General features: G+C 48.0%; 1 protein-coding gene across 3 annotated transcripts in view; it reads left to right on the top strand.

Moving 5' to 3' along the window:
* NKAIN4 (sodium/potassium transporting ATPase interacting 4) overlaps window positions 1-23,873 on the top strand; it is a 49,988-nt gene that overhangs the window by 18,514 nt on the left and 7,601 nt on the right. For all 3 annotated transcript variants that reach the window (XR_005703303.1, XM_040080084.1, XM_040080082.1), the window contains exons 2-5: window positions 5,789-5,926; window positions 6,439-6,519; window positions 14,741-14,938; window positions 22,679-22,739. Coding sequence is in view for 2 of the 3 variants with exons in the window: in XM_040080084.1 (XP_039936018.1) it covers window positions 5,789-5,926; window positions 6,439-6,519; window positions 14,741-14,938; window positions 22,679-22,739 (478 nt within the window). In the remaining variant the exon portion in view is untranslated. The remainder of the gene's footprint in view (window positions 1-5,788; window positions 5,927-6,438; window positions 6,520-14,740; window positions 14,939-22,678; window positions 22,740-23,873) is intronic.

The raw sequence follows: 23,873 nt of genomic DNA, 5'->3' as shown, positions 1-23,873 counted from the left end.
TTTGCTGGAGTGTGGTGCCCAGGAGCAGCCAGGCCCTGCTGCAGGGAGCGACCTGCTGTGGGAGCACGATGGGGACATCCTCTGCTGCCGGCACAGTGACCAGTTTTCTTGTGAGATATAAATGACTCCAAGGTACCAGCCCTGGTGCTGGAGGCCTCTCTAACGTCTGTGTGAACAAAAGAGATTTCAGCAGCTTCTGGGGAGAAAACAGACCAGAGGAGCAGAGAATGGGGCACATTGTACACGGTGGCCAGAGCGACCAGAGATGCCTGAGAGGCCGAGTGACAAACAGAGACCTCCTGTGCAATTAGTCTCTTGACCTCTGTGGTGGGGAGAGGGATGCTGGGAAAGGAGCTGTGCATCACAAGGCCCCAAGGAAGGTTTCCTTGACAACACTTACTGGAGAAAAATGAGATTTCACCAATGCAGCGGGTGTGAGAGGCTGACTTGGGGAGAGACAAGGACGTGGCACCTGGCAGAATGAGCCCCTCCGTTTGGGGATGGGCAGTAATGGCTCACTGAGCTGCTTTCTCAGATAAACTTAATTAAAGAGCTATTGTGGCCATTCATATTTATTTAGATAAGCAGACTTATTGTTTAATTGTTTTCTACTCACAGAATCTTCTCCACCTTGAGCACTGGCACAGAAGGGAATTTTTTTGCTCACTTCTGATCGTTTCAGCACACAGGTGCTTGGGTTTCGGATTCTTTAGCTCTAGCATTGTCCCAGCATTCACAAAGACAAAGGAATTACATAGAAAGCTGTGTAGAATCAAACATTTTATCATAATAATACCAGTATATTAATAATAATGAACAGCAGACAGGTGTTTAGTATTGCCAAACTTAAACCATGTGGAAGAACCAAAAAAAAAAAAAAAAAAAAAAAAAAGATAATTGTGTTCAAAACCTAAATAGATATATTTTTCAAATCAGAAAATCTGAGACTTTTTAATTTCTTCCTGCTGTTTCAGGTAGCAGGACATAAATTTCCATCCTTGTATGATGCCTCATAGGGGTGGTAGCACTGAGACTGCCCTGAGCTCGAGCCATCACATCTCATGGCCAAAATACCTCAGGAAGCCAGTGCAGGTTTTTCCTCAAGAAAAGGCCTGTGACCTTTTCCAGTGAAAGCTCCGAGGGTGTTTGCACAGCAGACAAAGGAAGAGCATCTTAAAAAGAGAAGCCACTTGGCAGGAAATCAAACGCTGGATCAGGGCGTTGGGATCAGCCAGGAGCCCAGAACATCATCCCAGCAGTGCAGTGGGGACCCGGGGCTGCAGCTGAGGCTCTTGCTGGGTTCAGGAGAGGAGGAACAGATGGGGTTAAGTGGAAAATTTTGTCCCAGTTGGAGCTGGAGCAGCCTGTGAGGCTGTATCCTCACAGCTCTGAGAGACGAGGAGTGGCAAAGGAGTTTTCAGGTTGTTTTCTTATAGGTCAAGTGGAAAATTACCTGGGTTTCTGGGTAAAACTTTTTTTTTTTCTCTTTTTTTGTTGATTTTTTTGTTTGTTTGTTTGTTTGGGGATTTTTTTGCAGCAGTAAGGTCAGCCTTTCCCATTTGTTCCCTTTATTGCACGCTTGGATATTTATTTCTAACATTTCATTTTGAAAAAAAAAAATCTCCTACTAAGGCTGAGCTTGGAAAGGTTAAGAGCAGGTTTGCTTACAGAAACAGACACAAATGGATGTGTGACTGTACCTCTTGTGGGGCTTTCTGAGCACCTTTCCTGTGTCTGTATGAGTCACATCAACCTGTCTTGAGACTGGCATTTTTTTCTTTTGTTTCCCAGTTGATTTCAGAAATGCAGTGAAAGACGCAGATACAAACCAAATAAGATTAAAGGCTTTAAAAGCTTAATAAATTAAGAAGGGCAAATCTAGCTGATAACATGGCTTTGATAGTTGGCTATAAAGGACAGGGAGTTAAGGAATTACAGGTGCCTGACTGTTCAGCAGCATCCCTTCCTCCTCAGCACTGTGGGGGCACAGGGGCCCAGGTTGGACTCCCCAGCTTATCAGCAGGAGAGGAGCAACAGCAGACAAAGTTGAGGGTATAGAAAAGATTTGAGGGAATAGAAAAGAATAGAATAGAATAGAATAGAATAGAATAGAATAGAATAGAATAGAATAGAATTTATATATGTATATAATAAACAGAATTCTATTTAAATAGAATCTACACAAGCACCCCCAGCCCATGCTGAACCAACTCAGAGTGTCCTGCTGGCAGTGACACCTGCCAGTGACACTGTCCTGCCAGAGCCATTGGAAAAGCTACTGGAATGGTTTGAACCCCCAGTGAGAAGCTGTCCCATGTTTTGAGATGTTTTCTAGGACTTTTTTCCTGTTTTGCTGTGGGCACGCCTCCAGCTCAGGTACAGCTTCCCTCTCTGGAGAAGTTTCACAGTGTGATGCCCCTGAGCACGTCCAGAGCCCTTGGTGCTCCCTGTGTGTGGGCTATGGGATGGGCTCCATAAGCTGCAGAACATCCCTCTGCCTCTCATCTCTTCCCCAGCTGTATAAATGAACGATGGCCCAAGAGAGAGCTTTGGCTTGTGCTGTTTTCCTGGCTAACAATCGCTTCACGTGGTTATTTGCTGCTCCAGTTTCACTCAGATCAGCAGAAATGTGGTTTATTTCAGGAGAGAAAATTCCTCCACAGCTCTTCTGATTTTAGTGCTGCAATAAATCATTTAATTTAAAGAATGAAAGGTAAAAGTATACTATGGGTTAGAGAAGCAGAAGGAGCAGAAGGAATCCTGGTTTTGATAAGGACAGTCATGGAGGAGAAAAACTTATCCTCCCTGATGGAAAGGTTGTGTCAGCTTTGAGTGGGTTGAAACCTGTGCCACAACCTGTGACATTTCTGTTTACAACCAGTATCTCTGGAATATAATAGGTTTTCTCAATGGGACAGTGTGAATCATTGTAAGGAACACCACAGCCAGGATATTGCCCTGCAGAACGCTGGCAGCACCAGAGAAAGAGAGATGGCATTTCCCTGCTCAGCAAGAGGCACCCAGAGAGGTTCAGTGCGAGGGGACAGATAGATCAGGACAAACCCTGACCCGGCCACCTCTGAGCAGGGCTGGAGGGACCGGCACTAAAGGGCACTGTGACATCCTTCACACCCCAACCCCAAATCAAGGCCAACTCAGCCCCAACATCAGCCCCGTGTACCTGCAGACCTCAGCAGCATCCTGTGGGTAAGCTGTGCACACAGACCTGCAGTGTAATGAGCAAAATGGTTGTTTATCAGTTTGTTCTCAGCAAATATTTCCTTAATTATGGTAAGTTCCTGAAGGAACAGGGGGAAGCCCAGGATGACTTCAGGCTGCATTTCCAGGGGCGGGGTTGCAGCACAGACTCACTCCCTGCCCGTCACTAAGGCAGCGTTGGAGTTTCAGCAGCAGCATTTGCTTCTCACCAACATGTTTTACAGAAAACCATAATTTTATTTCTATAAATGAGGAAACAGCTTGTGTGAGCTCACACATCCCACACCCCCTCTCCTTCCCTGAGCCAGCCCATCTCTGGGCCAGCTGAGTCACGCCTGCAGCTCCCAGGTACACAAAAACAGTTTAATAATGCTGGGAAAATGGCAAAAGAAAGTAAATCAGGGTGGAAAGAACCCAGAGACAAGAGAGGTGAGAGAGAAGGCAGTATGATGTGAAGAGAATTTTTGGAATTATGGGGAAGAATCCAGAGACTTCTTGAGGAGCTGTGCTGAAATCTGAAGTTGTGTAGATTGGCAGATCCGTCTCCAGGGCGGTCTTTTATCTGTCACTTCACAGCCCAATCTCCTCCTTGGTGCAAACAAACCAGGAGACATCACGAGGCTGTGGAAGGACAAGCTTTCCCACCTTCATACACCCCTAAAAGGCAAACTGAGAAGAAAACACTCCTGCAGGCACGGATTGCCCCGGTTCTGGAGTGGGAGAACTCATGGCAGAAGGCGTGGGCAGGAGGGGTCTGGGTTTATCCTGGTTTTCAGGGGCTGAAGGCAAGAGGGGAGGCCGGGCAGGGCTTTGCTCCGAGAACAGCCCGTGGTGTCCCGGGCTGGGTGAGGCTCTCGGGGCACACAAAGACAATTAAATGCCGGATTGGATGAAGCGGTCACAGTCAAGTGGCCCATTGCCAGCCAGTCAGGATCCCAAATCTCCCCATATCCTTAAGGCATATGCCTTAATCCCCTCCTGAGGGATTAAGCGTTTAACCTGTGGCTGGTGTGACAATCCTGCTGTGCTGGGGGGAGCAGCACTCGCCCCACAGCCCCACAGCATCTTCCAGGTGCTTCTAAGGGATTATTTGGAAAAAGAGAGAGATTTGGTGACTACCTCCATTCCTTCCTCACTCTCCGTCCTTCTTTACTTGGAAAGCTGCCTCCCCCTTCCCTGAGCGAGTGGCCTCAACCACAGATTTCTTTGAAATACAGATTTTTATTGGACTTTCAGAGTAGCTTTGGGAATTGCAATACCTTGCGAGCCCTAGAGAGGTGTGAAGGCAATTTCCCCCCTGAGCCAGGAAGAAGGAGGAATAATGGGCATTTAATAGATGTGGTTTCTCTCATCGTGGGGCTTGAGAGGAGCCTGCAGCCGCTCACATCCTTAAATGCTTTAAGCCATCACAGAAGCCTTGGTGCTTAGATCCCAGCCAGGAGAAGGTGTCACATAGCTGGTTACACACAGCAGACCAGGATTACTCATGGTTAATGCCCGATTAGGAGTTAAATGAATATTGACTGCCGATGGTAAGCTGTAATGATTTATTTAGGCAAAAAATAAATACGAAATGTCATAATGCAATCCCAGTGGCCCACTGTGATAATTAAACATATTTTCGAGTCTTGCACTGACAGGGACGACACAGGTCCATGGAGAGGCTTGCACTGAGTAAATAAAGACAAAAAAAAGAGAAGCTCTCTCCACGCAAGGCTGGGCACGGGAGAAAAGGTTGCATTAACAGTTTTACCCCCTACACTCACTATATTTCTCCTCTAGATATATCATTTAAAGGCTGTGGGCAGGCAAAGGCAATTGCGTGTCCATTGTGCTCTTTCAGCTGCACAGAGGCTCAGGGCCAGGGGCCAGATGTTGTCTGATACACAGGTGATGGCTACAGGTGAAAAGCACATCTTTATGCAGATATGGTTTGAAAATCAGCCCCAGCTCTCCAACAATAATGGAGTTTTATGTCTAGAGCACAGTACTAGCCTTGAACCACGTTATTAGTGCTGGAGAGGAGCACAGCCTGTCCTGGAAAACTGATGTGCTGGCAGAATTTCCTTACTGGTGGCAGCATTTTCTGAGGGGTGAAGGTGGAGGAGAGAGTTTCCTCCTCTCCCTCACTTTGATGGATGTGTGCTGGAGAGCAGAAACACAGGAGGTGTCAGGAGTGATGGAGTGATGCTGAAGGCTCTGACAAATGAGCTCTAGAAAGTTACACTGACATCTTTATGAATGTATTTCACGTTCAACCTTTAAGATGTTACCGTCCTGCTGCTCCCCTCTGTCGTCTGCCAGAGCCCCAAAGTGCACACCAGGGAGGAATGCCCCACACAGCGCTGGAGCTCAGCCATCAGAGCAGCTGGGATGAGCCCAGGGGGGAAGGGGGATGTGTAAACAAGCCTTGTGTCCCACTGACCTGGTTCAGAGGCAGCAAATTGCTGTGGGAACTGAGTCCCACCTTCAGCTGCCGAAGTGATTTGCTCAGGGAGCGTGTCAAAACCCTGAGGACAAACACTGTGGGTGCAGGAGCTGTAACTCTCCTTTTCCTTCTCCCTTCCAGCTTGCTGCACTAGAGAGGCAAGTGTTCGACTTCCTGGGATACCAGTGGGCCCCTATCCTGGCCAACTTCCTGCACATCATCATCGTTATCCTGGGGCTGTTCGGCACCATCCAGTACAGACCCCGCTACATCGTGGTGGTGAGTGAGCCCATGGGTTCCCAGCTCCCAGAGCCTGTCCCAGCCTGTGGCACCTGCTGAGGGACACAGCAAAGCCCCTGGAGATGAGGCACAGGTCCTGCACTGCTGTTTTAGCAGGAGGTGCCTGGCTGTGCTCAGCAATCCGCTGTTCAGCGAGCTGTGCTTGTGCCAAACCGGGAAGGTTTCGGAAAATTCTTGCTGGTGCTGAGGCAGCCCTGCCCTAACGCTGCCCAGCAGAGAGGGAGGGCAAAGGGATGGGCAAACGCAGCACAGGAGCTCTGTCCATCCCTCCAGACTCCTGCCCCTGTGTGTCTGATCAGGCAAGGGAGCAGCTGAATATGGAAAACAGAGGGAGAGAAAAAGGATTTCAGTGCTGACTCAGGGCAATCCACTGCCCACAGCTAGAGCACACATACCTCTATATATATATATATATTTATATATATACACACTACTTCCAGTGACTTCCTAATGTTTATTGCTTCTCTCTCCTCAACCCCATTCCTTCCCAGTATGCCATCTGGACTGCAGTCTGGGTCACCTGGAACATCTTCATCATCTGCTTTTACTTAGAAGTGGGAGGGCTCTCAAAGGTGAGTGCCCCGGCTTTGCAGCTGAGTGGGGAGGGGTGGGTGGGTGAGGTGAGGTGAGGGGTGGGGGCTGCCTGGGAGCAGGTCCTGCCCTCCTGCCTGTGCAGAGAGCTGCTTCATCAGGGATGGGGAGTTCTGCTGCTTGTATGAGAAACTGAAGGGCCACTATTGATTTCTGGAGCTCCGGGCTGGTTGGTGCAGGTGGTGGCTGGAACAAACCCTGCTCTCACAGCAGGCAGAGTGCATTTGCTTTGCAGAGGTAAGAGCAGAGAGCCATCCTGAGAGGAGAGGGGTCTGAGGGCCAGTTCCCAGCACTGGTGCAGAGGAGGGCTAGGGAATAACCAGATTGCAGCTGATCCTCTTGGGGTCTGAGAGCACCTTGGCAAGAAGGTGTGTGCTGGAGGGGAGGGCCCTGAGCACTGAGTGTGGCCTTTCTGCCAGCCTGTCCCAGGGAAGGGCTGCAGCAGGGTCTGCCTGGGTTGAGTTTTGCTGGAACTCTACACCTGACCAACTCTTGACATTTTTGTGCCTCCCAGTCCTGCTGAAGGCTTGCTGCTCTTCAGCAGCAGGGATAAATACCTGGCAAAATATTTTCTTTTGTACCTTTGGGGAGAGGCTCCCCTGTCTGCTGAACAGAGAACAGAGGGTTCTGCCTCATCTCCTCGGGACCTGGCTTCCCTGCCTGAATTCTTCCCTCTTAAGTACGGTGGTAGTTACTCATGGCTACTGGCCAGGGTGCTGTGAGTTAATATGCAAAGCTCTTTGAAGACTAGATTAGCTTGAGTATTGCTGTCTGCCTAATGAGGGATGAGTCAGGAATATTAAAAATGGGAGGCAGTCCCTAAATTAAGCCTGGGCTGTAAGCAATGAATGAGGAGTGTTGCTGTAGCAGACTCAGAGTGATTGTGGGGATGCAGGTTCATTTCAGAGCGCTCCACATCTGGCCTAAATTCCCAGGTCATGCATTGGAGTTGCAGCTCATAATTGGAATTGCCCTGTGCTTTTATCAGGCCTACAGCAAGCCAGGAGTGGCAGCCTAAATCCTTTGAAGATAAGAAAATGTAACTTCCTAATGTCTCAATTCATCTTCATTTCCCCTCCCAATTATCTCCATAAACTTTGAGGGAGTTCTTGCCCAGAACAGTGATTATTCATAGTCTGAAATCTCAGCCTGAGACGATCTCAATGATGGCTGTGACCAACTAAAAAAAAAATAAAAGAATTTTATGTAACTATTTAAATGTTCCCTTCTGCAGAGAAAATGTTGGCTTGATAAACTGCTCTGGGAGCTTCTCAGAGCCAGTGTTTGCTTCCAGCCAGCTGGAAACTCATGTTTGCTAATCCCAACCTGCGCTGCAACATGTCGAGTTGCTGTTCTGCAATTCAAGCAGCACCACAAACTCCTTTTTTTGTGCCACAGAGGAGCTTCACCTGGTAACCTTGCTCTGTGCTGGGGCTCATTTTAGCCAAGCCAGCACACAGAGAGGCTTTATTTAGCTTACAGGGTGACACTTGTGACTGGGGACATTTTTTATAGATTTGGGCTGCAGTGTAAGTTGTTTCTGACTCAGTGGACTTTCCTCTCGGGCTGCAATGAGAAATTAGTTCATTTAATGGCAACCAGCAAAACCAAAAGATAATTTGTGCTTGTTTGGCTGTAAAGTGTTTGACAGCCTTGCCTCTGTTCTTAATGAGTTATTCTCACTTTAGAAAGCTGTTTTGTAAGGAAAACTGATGATGCTGCTTTCCATCCTCCTCCACTTTCACTGAAGTAATTTGGGCCTTTGTAGTGGCAAAACAAATCTTCGCCTCCACAAGAGACCAAAAGATCCACCTGAAGCAGGAGCTGAGGTTTCTGTAGGACACTTCACAGGCTGGGCTCTGCTGCTGCATCTCTGGAAAGCTGATCCAAAGCCAGCTGGCGTTTTATCGATCTCCGTGGTGGGATCAGAGCCCAGAAGGACATCTGGGCTTGGCTGTACAAGGGGTGGGCAAGGGCAGGGCAGTGTCAGCGGGCTGCAGGTACCCCTGTGTGCCCCAGGGCCCTCGGGAGGAGGCTGCCCTCTAACCCTGGCAAGAAGTCAAAGACAAAGCTCATCATGAGCCTGGCAGGGAAATCGCAAATATTGGAAGAAGAGCTGTGGTGGAGGGAGGCTGATGGAGCTGGTCTGATAAACACTAACTCAATAACTGCTAGATTAAGCATGCACACACTGCGGGGTGCTTGGACAGGGCTCTGCAAGTCCCTTTAGGGCCTGAGAGCTTTGAAGGTCTTCAGGGAGCTGCTTCCTGTGTGATTGCTGGTGATCCTGGGGGAGTGGGGGAGCGGCATTCCTGCCAGCCCTGCAGCGACCCCGCTGTGCTCTGACAGGGGCAGCCTGCCAGGGCAGGCTCTGTCAGCAGCTTATTTACACTGAGAGAATGCAGAAAGGGCAAGGAGCTCGGGAGAAAGGAGTTTATTAACTTGGAGCCTGGAAATGACAGCCCAGTGAGACAGGTGATAGCTCAGGTGGGGTGAGAAAGGAGAGAAAGGATTCAAGTGTTTCTCGTGTAACAGATTTAAGCCCAGGGAATTGAAAAGACGAGGAAATGGTTATGTGCACTCATTGCAAGCAATTCCTTGTGCTCTGCTGCCTAGGTCTGATTTCACAGTGGTGAAGGGATAGAGGAGGGGAGCAGGGAAGTGCTGTTCTCAAGAACAGGGACGTTGTTCTTGTGCCCCCCTTGCTTTGGGTGCCTGGCTGATGTAATGAACAGAAACCAGGTACCCCACAGTCCCTTGTCAGCCCATGAGGGATTTGGCAAAGGGATTGAGACAATCCCTCAGTTATAAACTTCAGGTCATCAGTAGAATAAGGGCTGGTAGGTGCAGTTTGGCTGTTTGCTTTCCCTTACCAGGGAATTGTTCTCTGTCTTTCCTCCGTTCTGTTGTCTCCCACCACTTCTCACCCTCTCTTCCCTCCTGTCTTTCACATTTCTTGGAGTGCTCCTTTATCCTCCAGCTTATTCCAGCACGTACATTCTGTGTCTCCTGGCCATGGAGTCACTGAGGATGCTGTTCTGGTCAGCCCTCCTCAGGAGAGTTATAACTAATTACTAATCAGCTACCAATCACTAGTCACACTGAATTTTTTTATTGGAAATGAAAACATATTTCACTGATCACTGAATCTATTCCCGGCTTCTTGGAAGAGCTAAACTGACTTGATTTCTGCATTTCTATCCTGCCAGGGTATTTTATCTTGGAATCTTTTCTTTGCAGCAGTAAGAGTGTGAAATATGGCCCAGCAGAACTTCCTTGGAAGGCCAGACACAGGTGGATCAGCACCAGTGTCTAAGGAAGCACTTCCCTTGCTGCTGGAAGGGCCTCCCCAAGCACATGGCCCATGCCAGCTTTCCTGGGAGCGCTCTGCCAGTGAGCAGGCGAGTGCTGGAGCATCCTGGGTTTGCAGGGCTGCGTCTCAGCCCTGGCAGGGGGGTGGTGATGTCTCTGAGCAGCTTTTGGCAGCGTTGCCCCGCTGACTTGCTCTGCTCCTACTCCTGAGCACACTTGCAGCTCCAAGTGCTGCGCCACTGCTCTGTGATGGGGCTCACAGCCGAATTTCCATGGTGCTGTTCCTCCTCCTGTCCCATCTCCCTCTTTTCCCCGTGTCCATCTGCCCATTTGGGCAGGTGAATTGCTGGGAGCTAGCTCTGAAGTTTCCAGGCTGTGTTTGCAATAATATGTTAAGCCTCTCCCTGTCTACTCGAGCGTGAAACGCATCCCTCCTGCAACCCCTCAGCTTGAGTTAATGATTAAAATCCTGCTGCTAAGACATATGAGCATATGTCTGTCCAGCTGCCATGCTGACTGACTCTCCCTCATGTACTTGAGAAATGTTCAGAGAGGTTTGAGGAGCTGGCATCCTGCATTTTAATGTATTTTTTTGTCTTTTCCCTCTGGAATTATTCTTCTTGAATGGTGATTTCTAATTTTTATTATTTTTTTTTTTTTTAATCCTTCCTTTATCTTCTCTCTTGTCTGTGCACAGCTTTGATCTGAATCCAGAGCCATGGTGGTCTGAATCTCCTCTTGAAGTGGAAGCAGCCCTTGTGGGTCAGAGGGGGGTTATTTGTATTTCAGAGAATCTGGATGGCATCTTGGGATGTCTTCGTACCTGGTTGAAATACCAGGAGGACGGATAAATTCATGTGTACGCAAAACTGTCCCTCAACTCCTAAATTTAGAACTTGGAAGCCTGGGGTTTGGCTTTTAAATGCTATGGCACTGTCAAAAAGCCCACGGAGAGGCACTGGGAGTTTCTCTGTGTCTCAGAGATTCAGCTGCTCCAAACACAGGAATGAAAGATAAACATTGTATTTCCTATTTTCATAAGAAATGTTTCCATCTAAAAAGATTTAAAAATGATTCTGCTGTCAAGTTCTGGTGGCTCCCAAATGAGGCTCAGTTTGTTCCAGAGCTGTCCTAGTGTGGTTTTGCCTGATAATTAAGGAAATTTGTGGGAGGCAGTTTAGCAGGCTGTTAACAGCAAGAAATAAAACCATCTCTGATAGTGTCCCTTAGAAAATAATTTCAGAGCATCTTTCAGGAAGCTATTTTAGCGAAGGGACGCAGCTGGCTCCGTGGGTGTTGGGGGTAGGTGTGAGTTTCCCGTGGGGCACTCTGGGGAGAACAGGCTCTGTGAGATGTATCTTCCCTCTCACCCTGGTGCCAAACGGGGGCAGCCAGGTGCTGAAGCAGTTCAGACTGAGATGTGATTTTTTTTTTTTTTTCCTGGCTGGCCTTCAAGGTGCTCTGGAGAAGGAGCTTGGGTTGCTCCTGGCTCTCGCTTCCCTCCAGGCTGGAGGTTAAAGAGGCAGGGAAAGCCTGGCCAGGGCTGGAGGGGCTGGGCGCACACACAGCCCTCTCCCCGCAGCTGGGCTGGCTCACTGCTGGGGCTGGGTAACATCCCCCAGCCCACGTTCCGCTTCTGGGAGCATTTCGGTGTGTTGAGATTTCAAATGCATCTCAGAAAGCTTTTGGGAAACAGCTGTTCCCTCAGCCTTCCTAAACCTGGCTCTTTTCTCCTGATTTTTGTGTGCTGCTCTAATCCCCGCTCTCGCTTCTCTCCAGCTGTACTCTCACGAACGAAGCTGGCAAACCACGGGAGACATCCTGGGCTTGTTTCTGTAGTCTTCCAGAAAGCTCTGAGCAACGGGAGGTCAATTACGGGATTTTCTTGAGTGCTCTTTTTATTGTGCCCCATCACACAGGTATCCCCCGAGGGCAGCCAGCCAGGGATGGAGCAGCTCCGCTTTGCATGTTGAGACGCTCTCGCTGGTGCTGCCAGACAGGGGCTGGGTCAGAGAGGTGGCTCTGAGCGCAGAGACATTCCCTGATCCCGGTGTGCCATCAGTATTCACTTTACATCTCTGAGAGCTCATGAGTTCGAGGCATTGTGGCTCTTTTGGAATCCAAATGTGCTCAGTTTTGCCAATCTGCTCTTCACTGATGTATAACTCTTTAATTTTATCTATATATGTATTTTTTTTATTTGTATTTTTTGCTCAGAGCTGGAGTGTGACTGTGGGCAAAAAGCAGTGAGTGCTGGTTAGGGCCTCCTGTTCCTCCACCTGCCCACCTCCAGCCACACCGGTTCTGCTTTTTCAGGCTGAATTTACAGGCAAGTTCAGCTTCTGCAGCGAGGTTAAGCCAGAGCCAAATCTCTGCAAGCTGACAATAGGGAGATTCTAGAAGGAAAGAAGCCTGTTCCTCACTCTGCCAAAACACACACTGATGCCTCTGTAAGGAGCAGAGAGGACACTGAGGGGTCTGTGTGCATCAGCCAGGCAGAAGGTTTGGGAGGGCACCATCTGTGAGCTGGGAGAGGGCAGCGCTGGGGGCTGAGATCCTGTGGTGCCCTGGGGAACGGCTTCGGCTCAGTGCTGATGGGGGAGCCCCGGGCAAAGAAACAGGAATTCACTTGGGGGGCTTCTTGGCTGTTTTGAAGGTCTCTTTCTGCTTGTTTGTGGGGGTTTGTTTTGTATTTTGAGAAAGATGATGGCTTCTTTCCCCAACCACAGCAGTGAGTGGGAGAAGAGCCCAGCCTTGGAGGCCTAGGGAAAATCCACGAGCCTCATAACACGCAAACTTGGGGGGGAAAAGAGCAAGCTTTTCAGAAAAGCTGTGATTTGGTGACTTTCTGAGCTGTGTGTGAGTGACTGAAGGGTGGAGAGGGCTAAACTCCCAGCTGCTAAAGGAGTTTCCCCCGTTGTCTTGGCTATGGCGGCTGCTTTTGCCCCGGTGCCGCGCTCCATCCCCGTGCCCTCCTGCACCTCCTGTACAGCACGTGCCATCTGCTGCGGTGATTATGTCAGGAGCTTGGCAGCTGTCTTCTCACTTAATTGTCCGCGTTTCTCAGCACGTGCTTCCCGCAGCAGACTGGAATCACGGCTCTGCAGGCCGCCTCGGGGTGTCTGTGGTGGACGGAGGGTCCCCACTCGAGGTGCAGAGCGGGGGCTGCTCACCGGTTCTCTGGCTGGCAGTCAGGCTCCTGCCCCCGTGGCTCGAGTTTGGCCCTGGATGTGCTTTTTGTTTTATGTCCGCAGGAGTGCCTGGCTTGGCTCCTGTGCTGGCTGTGGAGACAGCCCTCACTCCAGAGGGTAATTTGGAGCAGGGGCTTGGATAAGCTGCTCTGAATCTGTTTTTCCTTTTGACTCCCCATGGGGAGCTGCCACAAAGGAGCTGCCATGTGAGGTTTTCCATGTTGGGAAGTGTGAATACCCCAAGCTCTGACTGCTGCTTTTCTGGGAGTCACGGCTTTCCTCTGGGACTGTGTAGGACCCTGGCACGAGCAGTGTGAAATAGTTTATGGCTAGGTGCTAAAACCTTTAGCAATGGGTGGATGATGTGTGTATATCCAACATTCATCCCTCTCCGTAGACATACAGATTCTCTGCCTTCACATTTTTTTTATCTATTCTTCAGAATAAAACTTCCAACCCCTTGCCTTGTTTTGTGCTCGAAAGGGATTGTTGATTCTGCATCAAAGTGACCTGGAAGGGCTTCAGGGGCAGCCAGTGCTTGGCACTCATCCATGAAGGGCTGCAGCTGTTCAGCCAGTCCTGAGTTTGTCTTTTACCCACAGGAGGGCTTTGCCATGTCCTGCAAGTTCAAAATCCTAAAGCTCTTCTGAGTATTCGTGTAAACATTGTGAATTTCTCAAGTGTGAGGCAAGTGTGGTCATCTTTAAATGAGCACTTGGCTGCACACCAAAGCCCTGCACGCCTTGTGTGGCATTTCACTCTGTAACCCCCTCAACTGGTTTAAAGTATTTACCTAGCAAAGACAAGGGAGCAAAACAAAAAACCTCTCGAGGTAAAGTTGATAAGAAATCGCAGGGGAAGTGTTTACAAGAAGCTGCAGTCAGCCCTGTGAGGTCAGCTCAGCTGGGTAGGCTGACCTGGGGCTGACAGGAGGTGCAGAAGCCTCAGGTGTGGGGAGCATGGAAGGAAATCAGGCAGAAATGGTGCAGGATCTTGTCAGACATGTTAATAGCTAGGAACAGAGGAAGTTCTGTTGGGTTTTGAAACTCACTTTTGGGTTATGAAGTTCATACTGTTTAGCTGCTTATGTTGATTCCCATGCTGGGAAGAGCCTGGCAGGACCGTTAGTGCTGCCTTGTTTACCTTGCTCCTCTAGATTTGCAGGGTTCATCTCCAAAACCCAAAACTTGAAGGTTTTTTTTGAAGAAACCACTAGCAAAATGTTCTTGGGTCTGCAGCCTGCATCCGAACTGTGCTACAGGATGGTGAAATAGATTTGTTGCAGGGCTGCAACAAATGGAGTGGTAATGGAATGATTCTCACCACAGCAGCCTGCCCAGGAAATAAGTTTACATTAGATAATAGGAGGAAATTCTTCCCTGTGAGGCTGGGCAGGCCCTGGCACAGGGTGCCCAGGGAAGCTGTGGCTGCCCCACCCCTGGAATTGCTCAAGGCCAGGCTGGATGAGGCTTGGAGCAACCTGGGATAAAGGAAGGTTCTTTAAGGTCCCTTCCAAACCAAACCATTCCATGGTTCTATGAGGGAATATCAAGCCAATGTGCTTTGATCTGTGCTAGCATTTTGAGGGAGTTGGGGTCTCAGAAACTAAGTTTTCCATTGATTTAATACGGCCTCCATCTGTCAGCATGTCTGACACTCTCAGAGCAATCAGAGATCTCTTTGCAACTTTTCCCTCTAGGACAGCGAACTCCTGACATTCAACATCTCCCGGCACCAGTCCTGGTGGAGTGAAAATGGCCCTGGCTGTGTAAGGAAGGAGGCTTCAATGTCTGGCATCAAGGGGCTGGATAACCATTCCTACATCTCTGTCATCGGCTGCGCCCTGGAGTACCGCTACATCGAGGTCATGCACAGCTCCTTCCAGATCCTCATCGCGGTGAGTTCCGGTTGGTTTTGGGTTTTTTTTCCAGGCACAGAAGTTGGCCTGTATTTTCCACTGCTTTTTGGTATTGCCTGATTGTGAAAGCCTCCGTAAATGTGTTTTGTTTGATTGTTCTGTTCTCTCTCTTACAAAAAATACTGCTTGAAGCAGTTGGAAATGGGTGCCAGCCGCCTGATGCCTGAAGTAATGCATCTGTGCAACCATGCAGTAAAAAAGGGTTCTGAATCCCTGTTGGGGTGTGGGAATTCATGTTTTGACAAGGACAGAGACCCTTCTGGAAGAGGGTCAAAAGAAAAAGTCTTGACAGGATAAGAGGAAATGGCATCGACTTGCAGCAGGGAGGTTTAGTTTGGATACCAGGGACGATTTCTGCACAGAAAGGGTTGTAAAGCACTGGAACAGACTGCTCAGGGAAACAGTGGAACCACCATACCTAGGAGGGTTGAAAAGATGTGCGGATGTAGCACTTAGAGGACATGGTTTAGTGATGAATGTGGTGGCGATGCTGGGTTGATGACTGACTCAATCTTAAAAGGGTTATTCCAACTTTAATTCCATGTTTCCATGAAGGATTGCTCTTACTCCATACAACTCTGTGATGGGTGGTGGAGCACATTTGTTGTGAAGAATCTCCAGAAAATGAAATCAACTTTTAGGAGGCAGTAAGCAGCATATTTTCCTTCTGCAGATACCCAAGATAGATTCAGTAGATGTTTTCATCCACTTTTTCCTCATCACAATCTTCCTCAGGCTTTTGAAAGTACTCTGCAAAAATGCAGTGTCCTTGGAGTTCGCTGTTAATCGTTTCTCACTTTCCTGTGAAATTAGCTGAAACAAAAAGTCCATTGTGCCACTCACTTCTGTGGTGCTCTTGCATTTTCTCTAATCTGCTTTGGCTTGTTACTTTGGGGTTAATGGCTTTAGTTACAAATGTGAACTGGGGAACCTTTCACATTTTGGCTTTCAGTTTTGGCTTAAAAAAAAAAAAGGCGACTTGCACTGTTTAAATGCTGAAGGATAACAAATAGAGATTTTTTTCTGAGTTTCTGGAGTGCCACGTACTTCTCTGCACAGCTTTCTACTGTCCTGATCCTGCATTTCCTATCAGCTGGGATGGTCTGTGTGACCCAGTGAGCTGCAGGGAGGGGGGAAGGCTCTGGCCCCTTTCTTGCCATGTCACAGAGAAGAGGCCAAGGCAGAAGCTCCTGTTTCCTGAGTTGGATGGGCTCCCTGGCACGTGTGCTGGCTGTTAATATTCCCGCAGTTCTCCTCCGGGGCAGATGATCTGCATGGATCTGTCTGCAAGCTGCTTCTGTGCCTGTGTGGGGGGAAGGCAAACCCGTGTGTCCAGGAGGAAACCTGGTGTCTTTTAGAGAGGGCTTTTCATGGAGCAGGACTGGTGCTGTACCTGAGTTCGGTGGAACAAGGGCAGGCTGTGCAGTCATATTATCCCTTTGTAAAGCACAGAGGTTTCTCACTCTTAGCATCCTTCCTGAGCTCCTGAGCTGGCACAGCCCCGGGGCCCTGGGCTAGAGCTTGAGCCAACAAATAGCCCTGAGGTTGTTTGGAGTAGATCTTTGTTTTTTGGCAGCTTACTGACTTAGGCACGTGGCCCTGGGCTAAGTGAGCACCCTGATATAGAGGATTGTGGCCTTTCCTTTGCTTCTTCCCAAAGGCACATGACAATAGTCTCTGTGCATCTGCAGAACACCACTTAGGGCCAGATGGAGAAACAGGAGGGAAATATAAGACAAAATAAAATCGAGGGAAATATTTTCTCTTTCTCCCTGAGATTTAAGGTGCAGTAATTTTTTGAGTCCTAAACCCTGGAAATGGAGTTGGAAATACTTGCAGGCAAGAAACCCATATGGGCTGAGCTATACAGTGAAATAAATTTCTACTTGTCCTGTAATAAAAGCAGAGTGTTGAATCCCCAGGTCTGCAGCTGCTGCTGGCTCTGAAATGCTCATATAATTTTGTCGTGTAGTGGAAGAAATGGAGCTTTTCCCCTCTTCTTTGAGGTCAGGCAAAAAGCAAGTCTTCTTTCTCCCTCAGACCTTGCCTGAAAGCAGTCAGCCAGTCCTCTCCCTTTTTACTTTCTGAGGGTCAAACTCTTTGATCCCTGCCAGTTTCTTTTTCTGTTCTCTTTATCTCACTTTGAGGCAGGTTTTATTACGGGCAGCTGTCCCCGGAGTGCTGGCAGGTACAGTGCTGCAGACACGCAGGGACACAGATCAATAGCACAAAAACACAACCAGCAACTTGAAGGCTCAGAGGATGCAGCAAGAGACATGACCTAGTTCCCTCCTTGTCTGAGACCAGAATAGTCAGTTCCCTGTTAGGAAAGGCAAGGGACAGGCAAAATTGTGCTTTCAGTAGTTTGGTTTTGCTTTATCTGATGGTCTTTAGAAGTTGTGGGGCGAGGGGGTGTGTTCTGCAGATACAGCACTGAAATCCACGCTGTTTGAATGTGCAGTGCCCAACTGTGAGCCCTTTATTTTTATTTTTCTGGAAGTTCCAATTCCTTGGGACTACTGGGAGACTGTACTGCAGCGCTGTGTACTTGGGGCAAGGCTGCCTGAATTCAGTCTTGCATGCCAAAGGAGAGGGAAAGCAAACCTGGACCCATATGGTGAGCACAGTGTTGGCTGTCAGCTTGACTCCCGCTGATTATATCATCTTGCTCCTGGGCATACATTTGAGGATACATAAGGTCTCAGTCTGCTTTTGCTCAGAGCTTGTCTGTACTCCTTGAAGGCAAAAGCAATTCCTTTAATCTGGAACGCAATCAAACTTGAGCATATTAGTCACCACACAGGATAGAAGTTGCTGTAGGGCCCAGTATGAAAATCTTTCTCAGTGCTTTAGCACAAAACACATGGGAGGTAAAAGCTCATTGTGGCAACATCTGAAAGTCTGTCCTGGTATAGAAATGAACCGTAAAGATAACCCTACCAGCCCAGGTAGGAAATGCAGCAGCAAATGCTTTGTCAAGATAAGAATCTGCTTTGCTTTTGCCTTAGCAAGGATTCATCTCGCTCTTCCCCAGCTCGCCAGCCAGCAGGGAGGAGAGGAGCGATTCCCAGCTCTGAAATACCTGGCATAGCTCTGGGCTCTCCATATGGTACTTCTGGGAGTGGGGAGGGTTGGGCTTTTCCTGAGGCTCCAGCTGAATGGGGTAGAAATTGGAAATGTCTTCCCAGCCGCCAGAACTCGCTGCCTGCCTGTCTGTTGTTTTCACTCAGACTGACAGCTTGGAAGGTTCCCAGGGAGGCAGCAAGGCAAGCCTTGACAGCAGATGTTATGTGAGAACCGGCGTACAAGAGATGCCTTGCTCTCTTGGCAGAAGGTAGATTTTCAGTGGTTGTAATTGCATCCAAAGAGGAAAGAAGGTCAAGGAATTAAAGGATTTTGATTGCCTCTCTTTGGCTATCTGGTCACAATAGCTCTTTCACAAGCTGGATTTTTGCTTTCTCATAGCAGACTTCCCTTCATTTCCCCCTCTTGCACTGATACCAGTGTTCACCTTTCATTAGCTCTCATTAGAAGTGAAGCCTAGAATGCATCTGCCCTGACAGAAGAGACTTTGCACCTCTTCCCTGTGGTGGAAAAAGCAGTGTCAAGTTTGTCTATTGAGAAGAGTCGGAGAATCTTCACTAGGACAGAGGTAGACTAAAGTAACTAAGACTAAAGTAAGACTAAAGACTAAGACTAAAGTCCTCCTAAAATTTGCCTTCCCATCCTTTTTGTGTTTTGCACACTTGCAGCCAGCTGCTCCTTTTCTCCAGGTTTTTCTCTAATTTACTCCTTCTGGCTCCAGCACCTTCACTCAACGCTGCTGTTTTATGAACAGTTTTCAACTCCCTATTAAAAAGTTAACTTCAGAGGACTGAGGGGCAGGGGGCTGCTCAGACATATGTTTCCCTCATTCCCTTGGGGCACGCTTGTCTCTTCCAGTCTTTCCCACTCCGTTTGCCTGCGGAGTGCTTGGGGCACCCCAGCTCCATGCTCTCCTGTGGGGCAGCGTGTGCGTTCCCAGGCTGACAGAACACACCTGCCCTCAACATGTGTTCCTAATAAAAAGCTTAATCGGATCCTTCTGCAGCTTGGAGAAAGCTGGTACTGCACAAGCAGAACAAGCAGAGAAACAGCAGCAGAGGCTAAAGCCCTAGAACATTCTTTGGGGAATTAGAGCCGTGGCTTAGTGTCATTTTACATCGCTGACGTTTTCCCTCCTCTTCCACCTGCCCGATGTAATTTGCAAAGATCCAAGAATTACTGGTATTTCCCTGAGATACAGAGCTTAAACTCCTCCTTTGTACTGAAATCAGCAGGGGCAAGGGTGAAATTATTCCAAATTGCTAACTTCTGTGAAGCTTCCTGTGTTAATTTCTGATAAACTGGGTGATGTTTGGGGGCTGGACGCACCGTTACCAAAGATGCAGTCAGAAGGGAGTTTTGGGTGTTTCTTGGAGTCTGCTCATTCCACACTCCATCAAATTTTTCCAGGGGAAAGCGTGGACAATAGGAGCAGCATTTCTTCTCCTTAGCTGTATTTCATTCATAATTTATTCCAAAGGTGAGACATGGGGATTCCTGTGAGTTCAGTTAACCCTTGATATTATTTAATTTGAGCTTATTTCATTACAAATTAATCCTTTGTAGTATTTAATTACGGTTTAGGTCAGCACACAAAAAACTGGAATTCATATTTATGTTGTACATCTCTTCTCCCCTTGCCGCTGAAACTCTCCTGTTCTGGCCAGATCACAAGACAAAGCTTCTTTGACTAAAAAGTCCCATTAATTAAACAAGTTTGGGTTTTTTTTAACTGCTGAAATGCATCTAAAAAAAAGGAATGGATTATAAAGTCAATAAAAAGTAAATTTTAAACACTAAGCAGATGATTTTGAAACAAAGCCAGAAGACGGAAGGAATTTAAAAAAGAAATCCCTCCACTCCAGTGGAGCTGGAATTAGAGACTTAAGGAAGTTCACTTAATTCACTAGTGTTTGATTGGTTGGTTTGCTTTTCTGCATGCAAAAAGTCACCTTAGTCATAAAGTGAAAAATGCATGGGGTGAGCAGAATGATGGTGGAGGGTTATGGGGCATTAATTTCTGTGCAAAACAAACTTCCCAAGTCAATCACACTGCTTGGTGCTTCTGAACCATGAAAATGTCCAGAGCTTTATCAGGTTTGCTGTGACAGTACAGCTGATAATTGCTCTGACTCTGCTCATAAACTGGGCAGGTAAATCATTTTCATTGTTAATTCCATCAGGAGTTTCCTGACACAGGCACCACGTAAGATTTGTGTCTACGTGTTATAGAGCATAATAACCGTGAGTGGATTTAGGGCTGCCACTTTGCACGGCTCTTAACCCAAAGTTCCCACCCTGAGAGGTGATGGGAAATCTGGGGAGGGAGAAAACCATCCTAGAGTTGCCTTGGAATCGGGGTGTGTGTTCAGGATGCGTCTTTCCTGCCTGGATATTTTTGTGTGTGTAAATTGTGTGATTAGACCCGATGTAAGGGGCTGGATCTTGCGCCTATAAAAATGCTCGGGCAGGTACAGAGGATGTGTGTCAGCACACTCTGAGCTTGTTACCTGGGTTCAAATGCCTTTATGCTGCAGATCAGGGTGTGCAGAAGCGTGGCTGGACATCTCTTGGAGTGCTGGGACGTGCAGGGAGCGCTCTTGTTTTCCCAGAAGCATCTGGGTCAGATCCTGCAGCCCGGGGGTGAGCGGGTGTGTCCCGGCTCCGGGGAGCGGCCCCGGGGCTTCAGCACCACGGCCAGAGCCCGGGCCGGGAGTCCTGCAGCCCTTGGGTTGGGAAAGGTGTCCCAGACCACGGAGCTCCCCCAGCACTGCCAAGCCCACCGCTAAACCTGTCCCCAAGTGCTGCATCTACTTGTCTGTTAAATCCCTCCAGGGATGGTGACTCCACCATTGCCCTGGGCAGCCTGTGCCAGGGCTGGATAACCCTTTTAGTGATGAAATGTTCCCCAATATCCAATCTAAACCTCCCTTGGCACAACTTGAGGCCGTTTCCTGTTGTCTGCTTGTTTCTTGGGAGAAGAGAGCCACCTTTACCTGGCTACAACCTCCTTCCAGGGAGTCACAGGGAGCATTAAGGTCCTTCTTCAGCCTCCTTTTCTCCTGAGCCCCCTCAACCATTCCTCGTCAAATTTGTGCTCCAGACCCCTCCCCAGCTTTGTTGCTCTGACCTGCCCAAAACCTGCCACAAACTTCAGGGAAAAAACAAAACAAAACAAAACAAAAACAACTATTTCCAGGTTTTATTGTATTACAGTACAAGCAATAGGAGAGAGGAAAAATCTCTGATACTCTGGTTGGTTTTGATTTGTCTGCCTTAAACAGTAAAAATTCTATTCTGAGACAATTCTAAAAGGCAGCAGGTACAAATAGATTGGCCATTGTGTGTGGCCAGAGGATTCATGTTTCCCTCTAGCTCACAGGAGCTTAGCCTGAAGCAGCCTTGGTTTCAGAAATGCCCAGCAGAGGAATGAGGGAGTTCCCAGAGCTCCCCTTCCTCCACTGAGGTTCTGGGATGTGCTCCCACAAGGCTCACCCAAGAGGAAAGGAGCGAGCTGCCTTCTCTTTCCAATGATTATGGAAAAAATCTTCAAGGAAAAGCAGGGTTTAGTGGTGCCACAAAAACATTCCATTTCCTCCCAACAAGGCGTGATTTGTCAGGGAGAGCTGGAGAAACCACAAACGTTGTATAACTCCCCAGCAGAAATCTCATTATCTTGCCTTTTGTTTTTCGGGCGTGATGTATTTTTCTGTCATATTAAAAATGAATGGACTCTACTTTTCAAGCCCTCCCATGCATCATTCTGTCTCCACTTGGAGTGAGTCACTGTGTGTTACAGGCTGACTCTTGTTCCCAGGAATTGAGTTCACAGTGGAAAACAATTATGCCTCACAATAACTTTACTAACGCAGTTACTGTCAACCAAGATCTCGCTAAGAGGGGTGCTATGTAAAGATGTAAAACGAAGGATGGAGAGGATATTTGATTAACAGGAAGAAGGCAAAGCAAAATAAGACCCTGCTGCATCTGGAATGCTTAACTCCCATAGTACCAGGAGTTTGTTTCTCCGTTTACGCTGAGGAACACCTTGGTAGTGAGTCTGAAGGAGGCAGCGCTGATGCCGCAGAGCTTCTGGAAACTACCGAGTTACTAAAGATTTTGGTGTCTCTGAGCATTTCTGCCAGGACAGCACCATTCCTATGGTTAACTAATTTGCTATCTCACCTGTATAAAAATGAGTCACCTTTAATTGGTAATTTACCCCATGTGACAGGAGTGCTGAGCTGGTGAGTTCTTGTTGTTGAAACTCTGTGTCTCCTGTACATTGGTGTCTGTCCCATGAGGGCCTCTCCTGTACCTCCATCACTTCTTACGGAGAGTTAACTTAGCACAGAAGTTTCAGTTTCAACAAAGCCAACCCATGTCCTTGCCAATCATTCAAGCAACTGAAGGTGCTGCTCTGAAGGTGAGGATGGGTCTTGCAAGTTTTTCTTCTCGAGCTTTGGGTGACACCCACACCTGCGCCGCCGCCTGCAGCAAATGTGACTTGGCTCCACAGTCACAGAAATGCTGCCAAGCTGGGTGTAAATAGTGTCTGTTGAAGTTGTGCCCAGTGGGTTCTGACCAGGCTCACACTGGCTGGTGCTAAAATGATTTATTCTCTCTCTTTTCCAGCTGGTGGGCTTTGTGTATGCCTGTTACGTGGTTAGTGTTTTTACAGAAGAAGAAGACAGCTGTAAGTATTTATCAACAGATCCCTGGGCAAAGGTTTTAGTAAATTTTATTTCTCTCTCAGATGTTTGTCTGTCAGGACCGAGCTGCCATCAGACTTCTTTCCATCTCTGCCTCTCTGTGTTATGGCACTAACTGCCCTTCAAGGATCAGTATTTTTACTGTGAGGGTTTTTTCCCCCGTGTCACTCTGTGTTAGATGCTGAAATTCTGCTACACTTAGGGCACAAAAAGAGCTCAGTTTTGGCTTCTCAGCTGGACTAAGCTATAGAGAAACTGGGCAGCTGCTTCTGTTCTCAAGCTTGCACAGCCTGAGAATAATGGTTCTGAAATATTACTGCTGTGATTAAAAGCACCTACAACAAAGCTTTCAGCCCAGGGCTCAAGCGGGAGACCCGCTGAGTCTCATGTGCCACAAGCTGAGGATGAAGCAGATCATGAGAGCTCTTGCCCAGAACCAATCTGACCACTTAATTTAAGAGCAGAGGAAGTGCTGTGTTTGAATGACGAGGAGGAAGGAGCCAGCTCCCTCGTGTTGGGTACACAGATCTCTTCAGTGACAGTCACTGTGACACGTGTCAGGGTAAAGACTCGCAGGTCTGTGGGATCTGTGCAGGCACCCACCTGGTCCTGGATTGCTTTGTCCCTCTACAACTCCCTTTGAGACCAGTAATTTTACAGACAGAAATGCACAGGGTTGAAGTAAATGCAAAGTTAGATTTGTTTGGCGATGCGTTGGGTCTAGGCCAGTTTACTCCAGCGGAGAATCTCACCCAAAGGTTTTACATCTAAGTGTCAATTCTTTTAAGGCATTGATTAGGTTTGTGCAAGTAGCTTTGTTGTTTTAAAGAGCAGCTGGCGTGGAGGAGAGCTGGAAAACAACAGCTTTGAACTGAACATTTGAAAGTATGTGAGGAATGTGTTTTCATAGGAGCGAGAGGAGATGCATTACTTATCTGCCTTGTCCTTATGTTTTTTTTCTTCCTTCCTTCCTGGCTGAACTCATTCTCCTGGCTTTATTGATCATTTCTTTAGAGCTTGGCAGTGCACTTAGAGAGGGTGCTACATTATAGTAATATTTTTTAAATTAGGCTATAGCTCTTCTATTAGCTAAATAGCTCCAGTTCTGAGCCCCTGCT

Source organism: Hirundo rustica, chromosome 16 (genome assembly GCF_015227805.2).
Source record: "Hirundo rustica isolate bHirRus1 chromosome 16, bHirRus1.pri.v3, whole genome shotgun sequence".
NCBI classification, from domain to species: Eukaryota; Metazoa; Chordata; class Aves; order Passeriformes; family Hirundinidae; genus Hirundo; species Hirundo rustica.
This window is presented reverse-complemented; position numbering and strand designations above follow the sequence as displayed.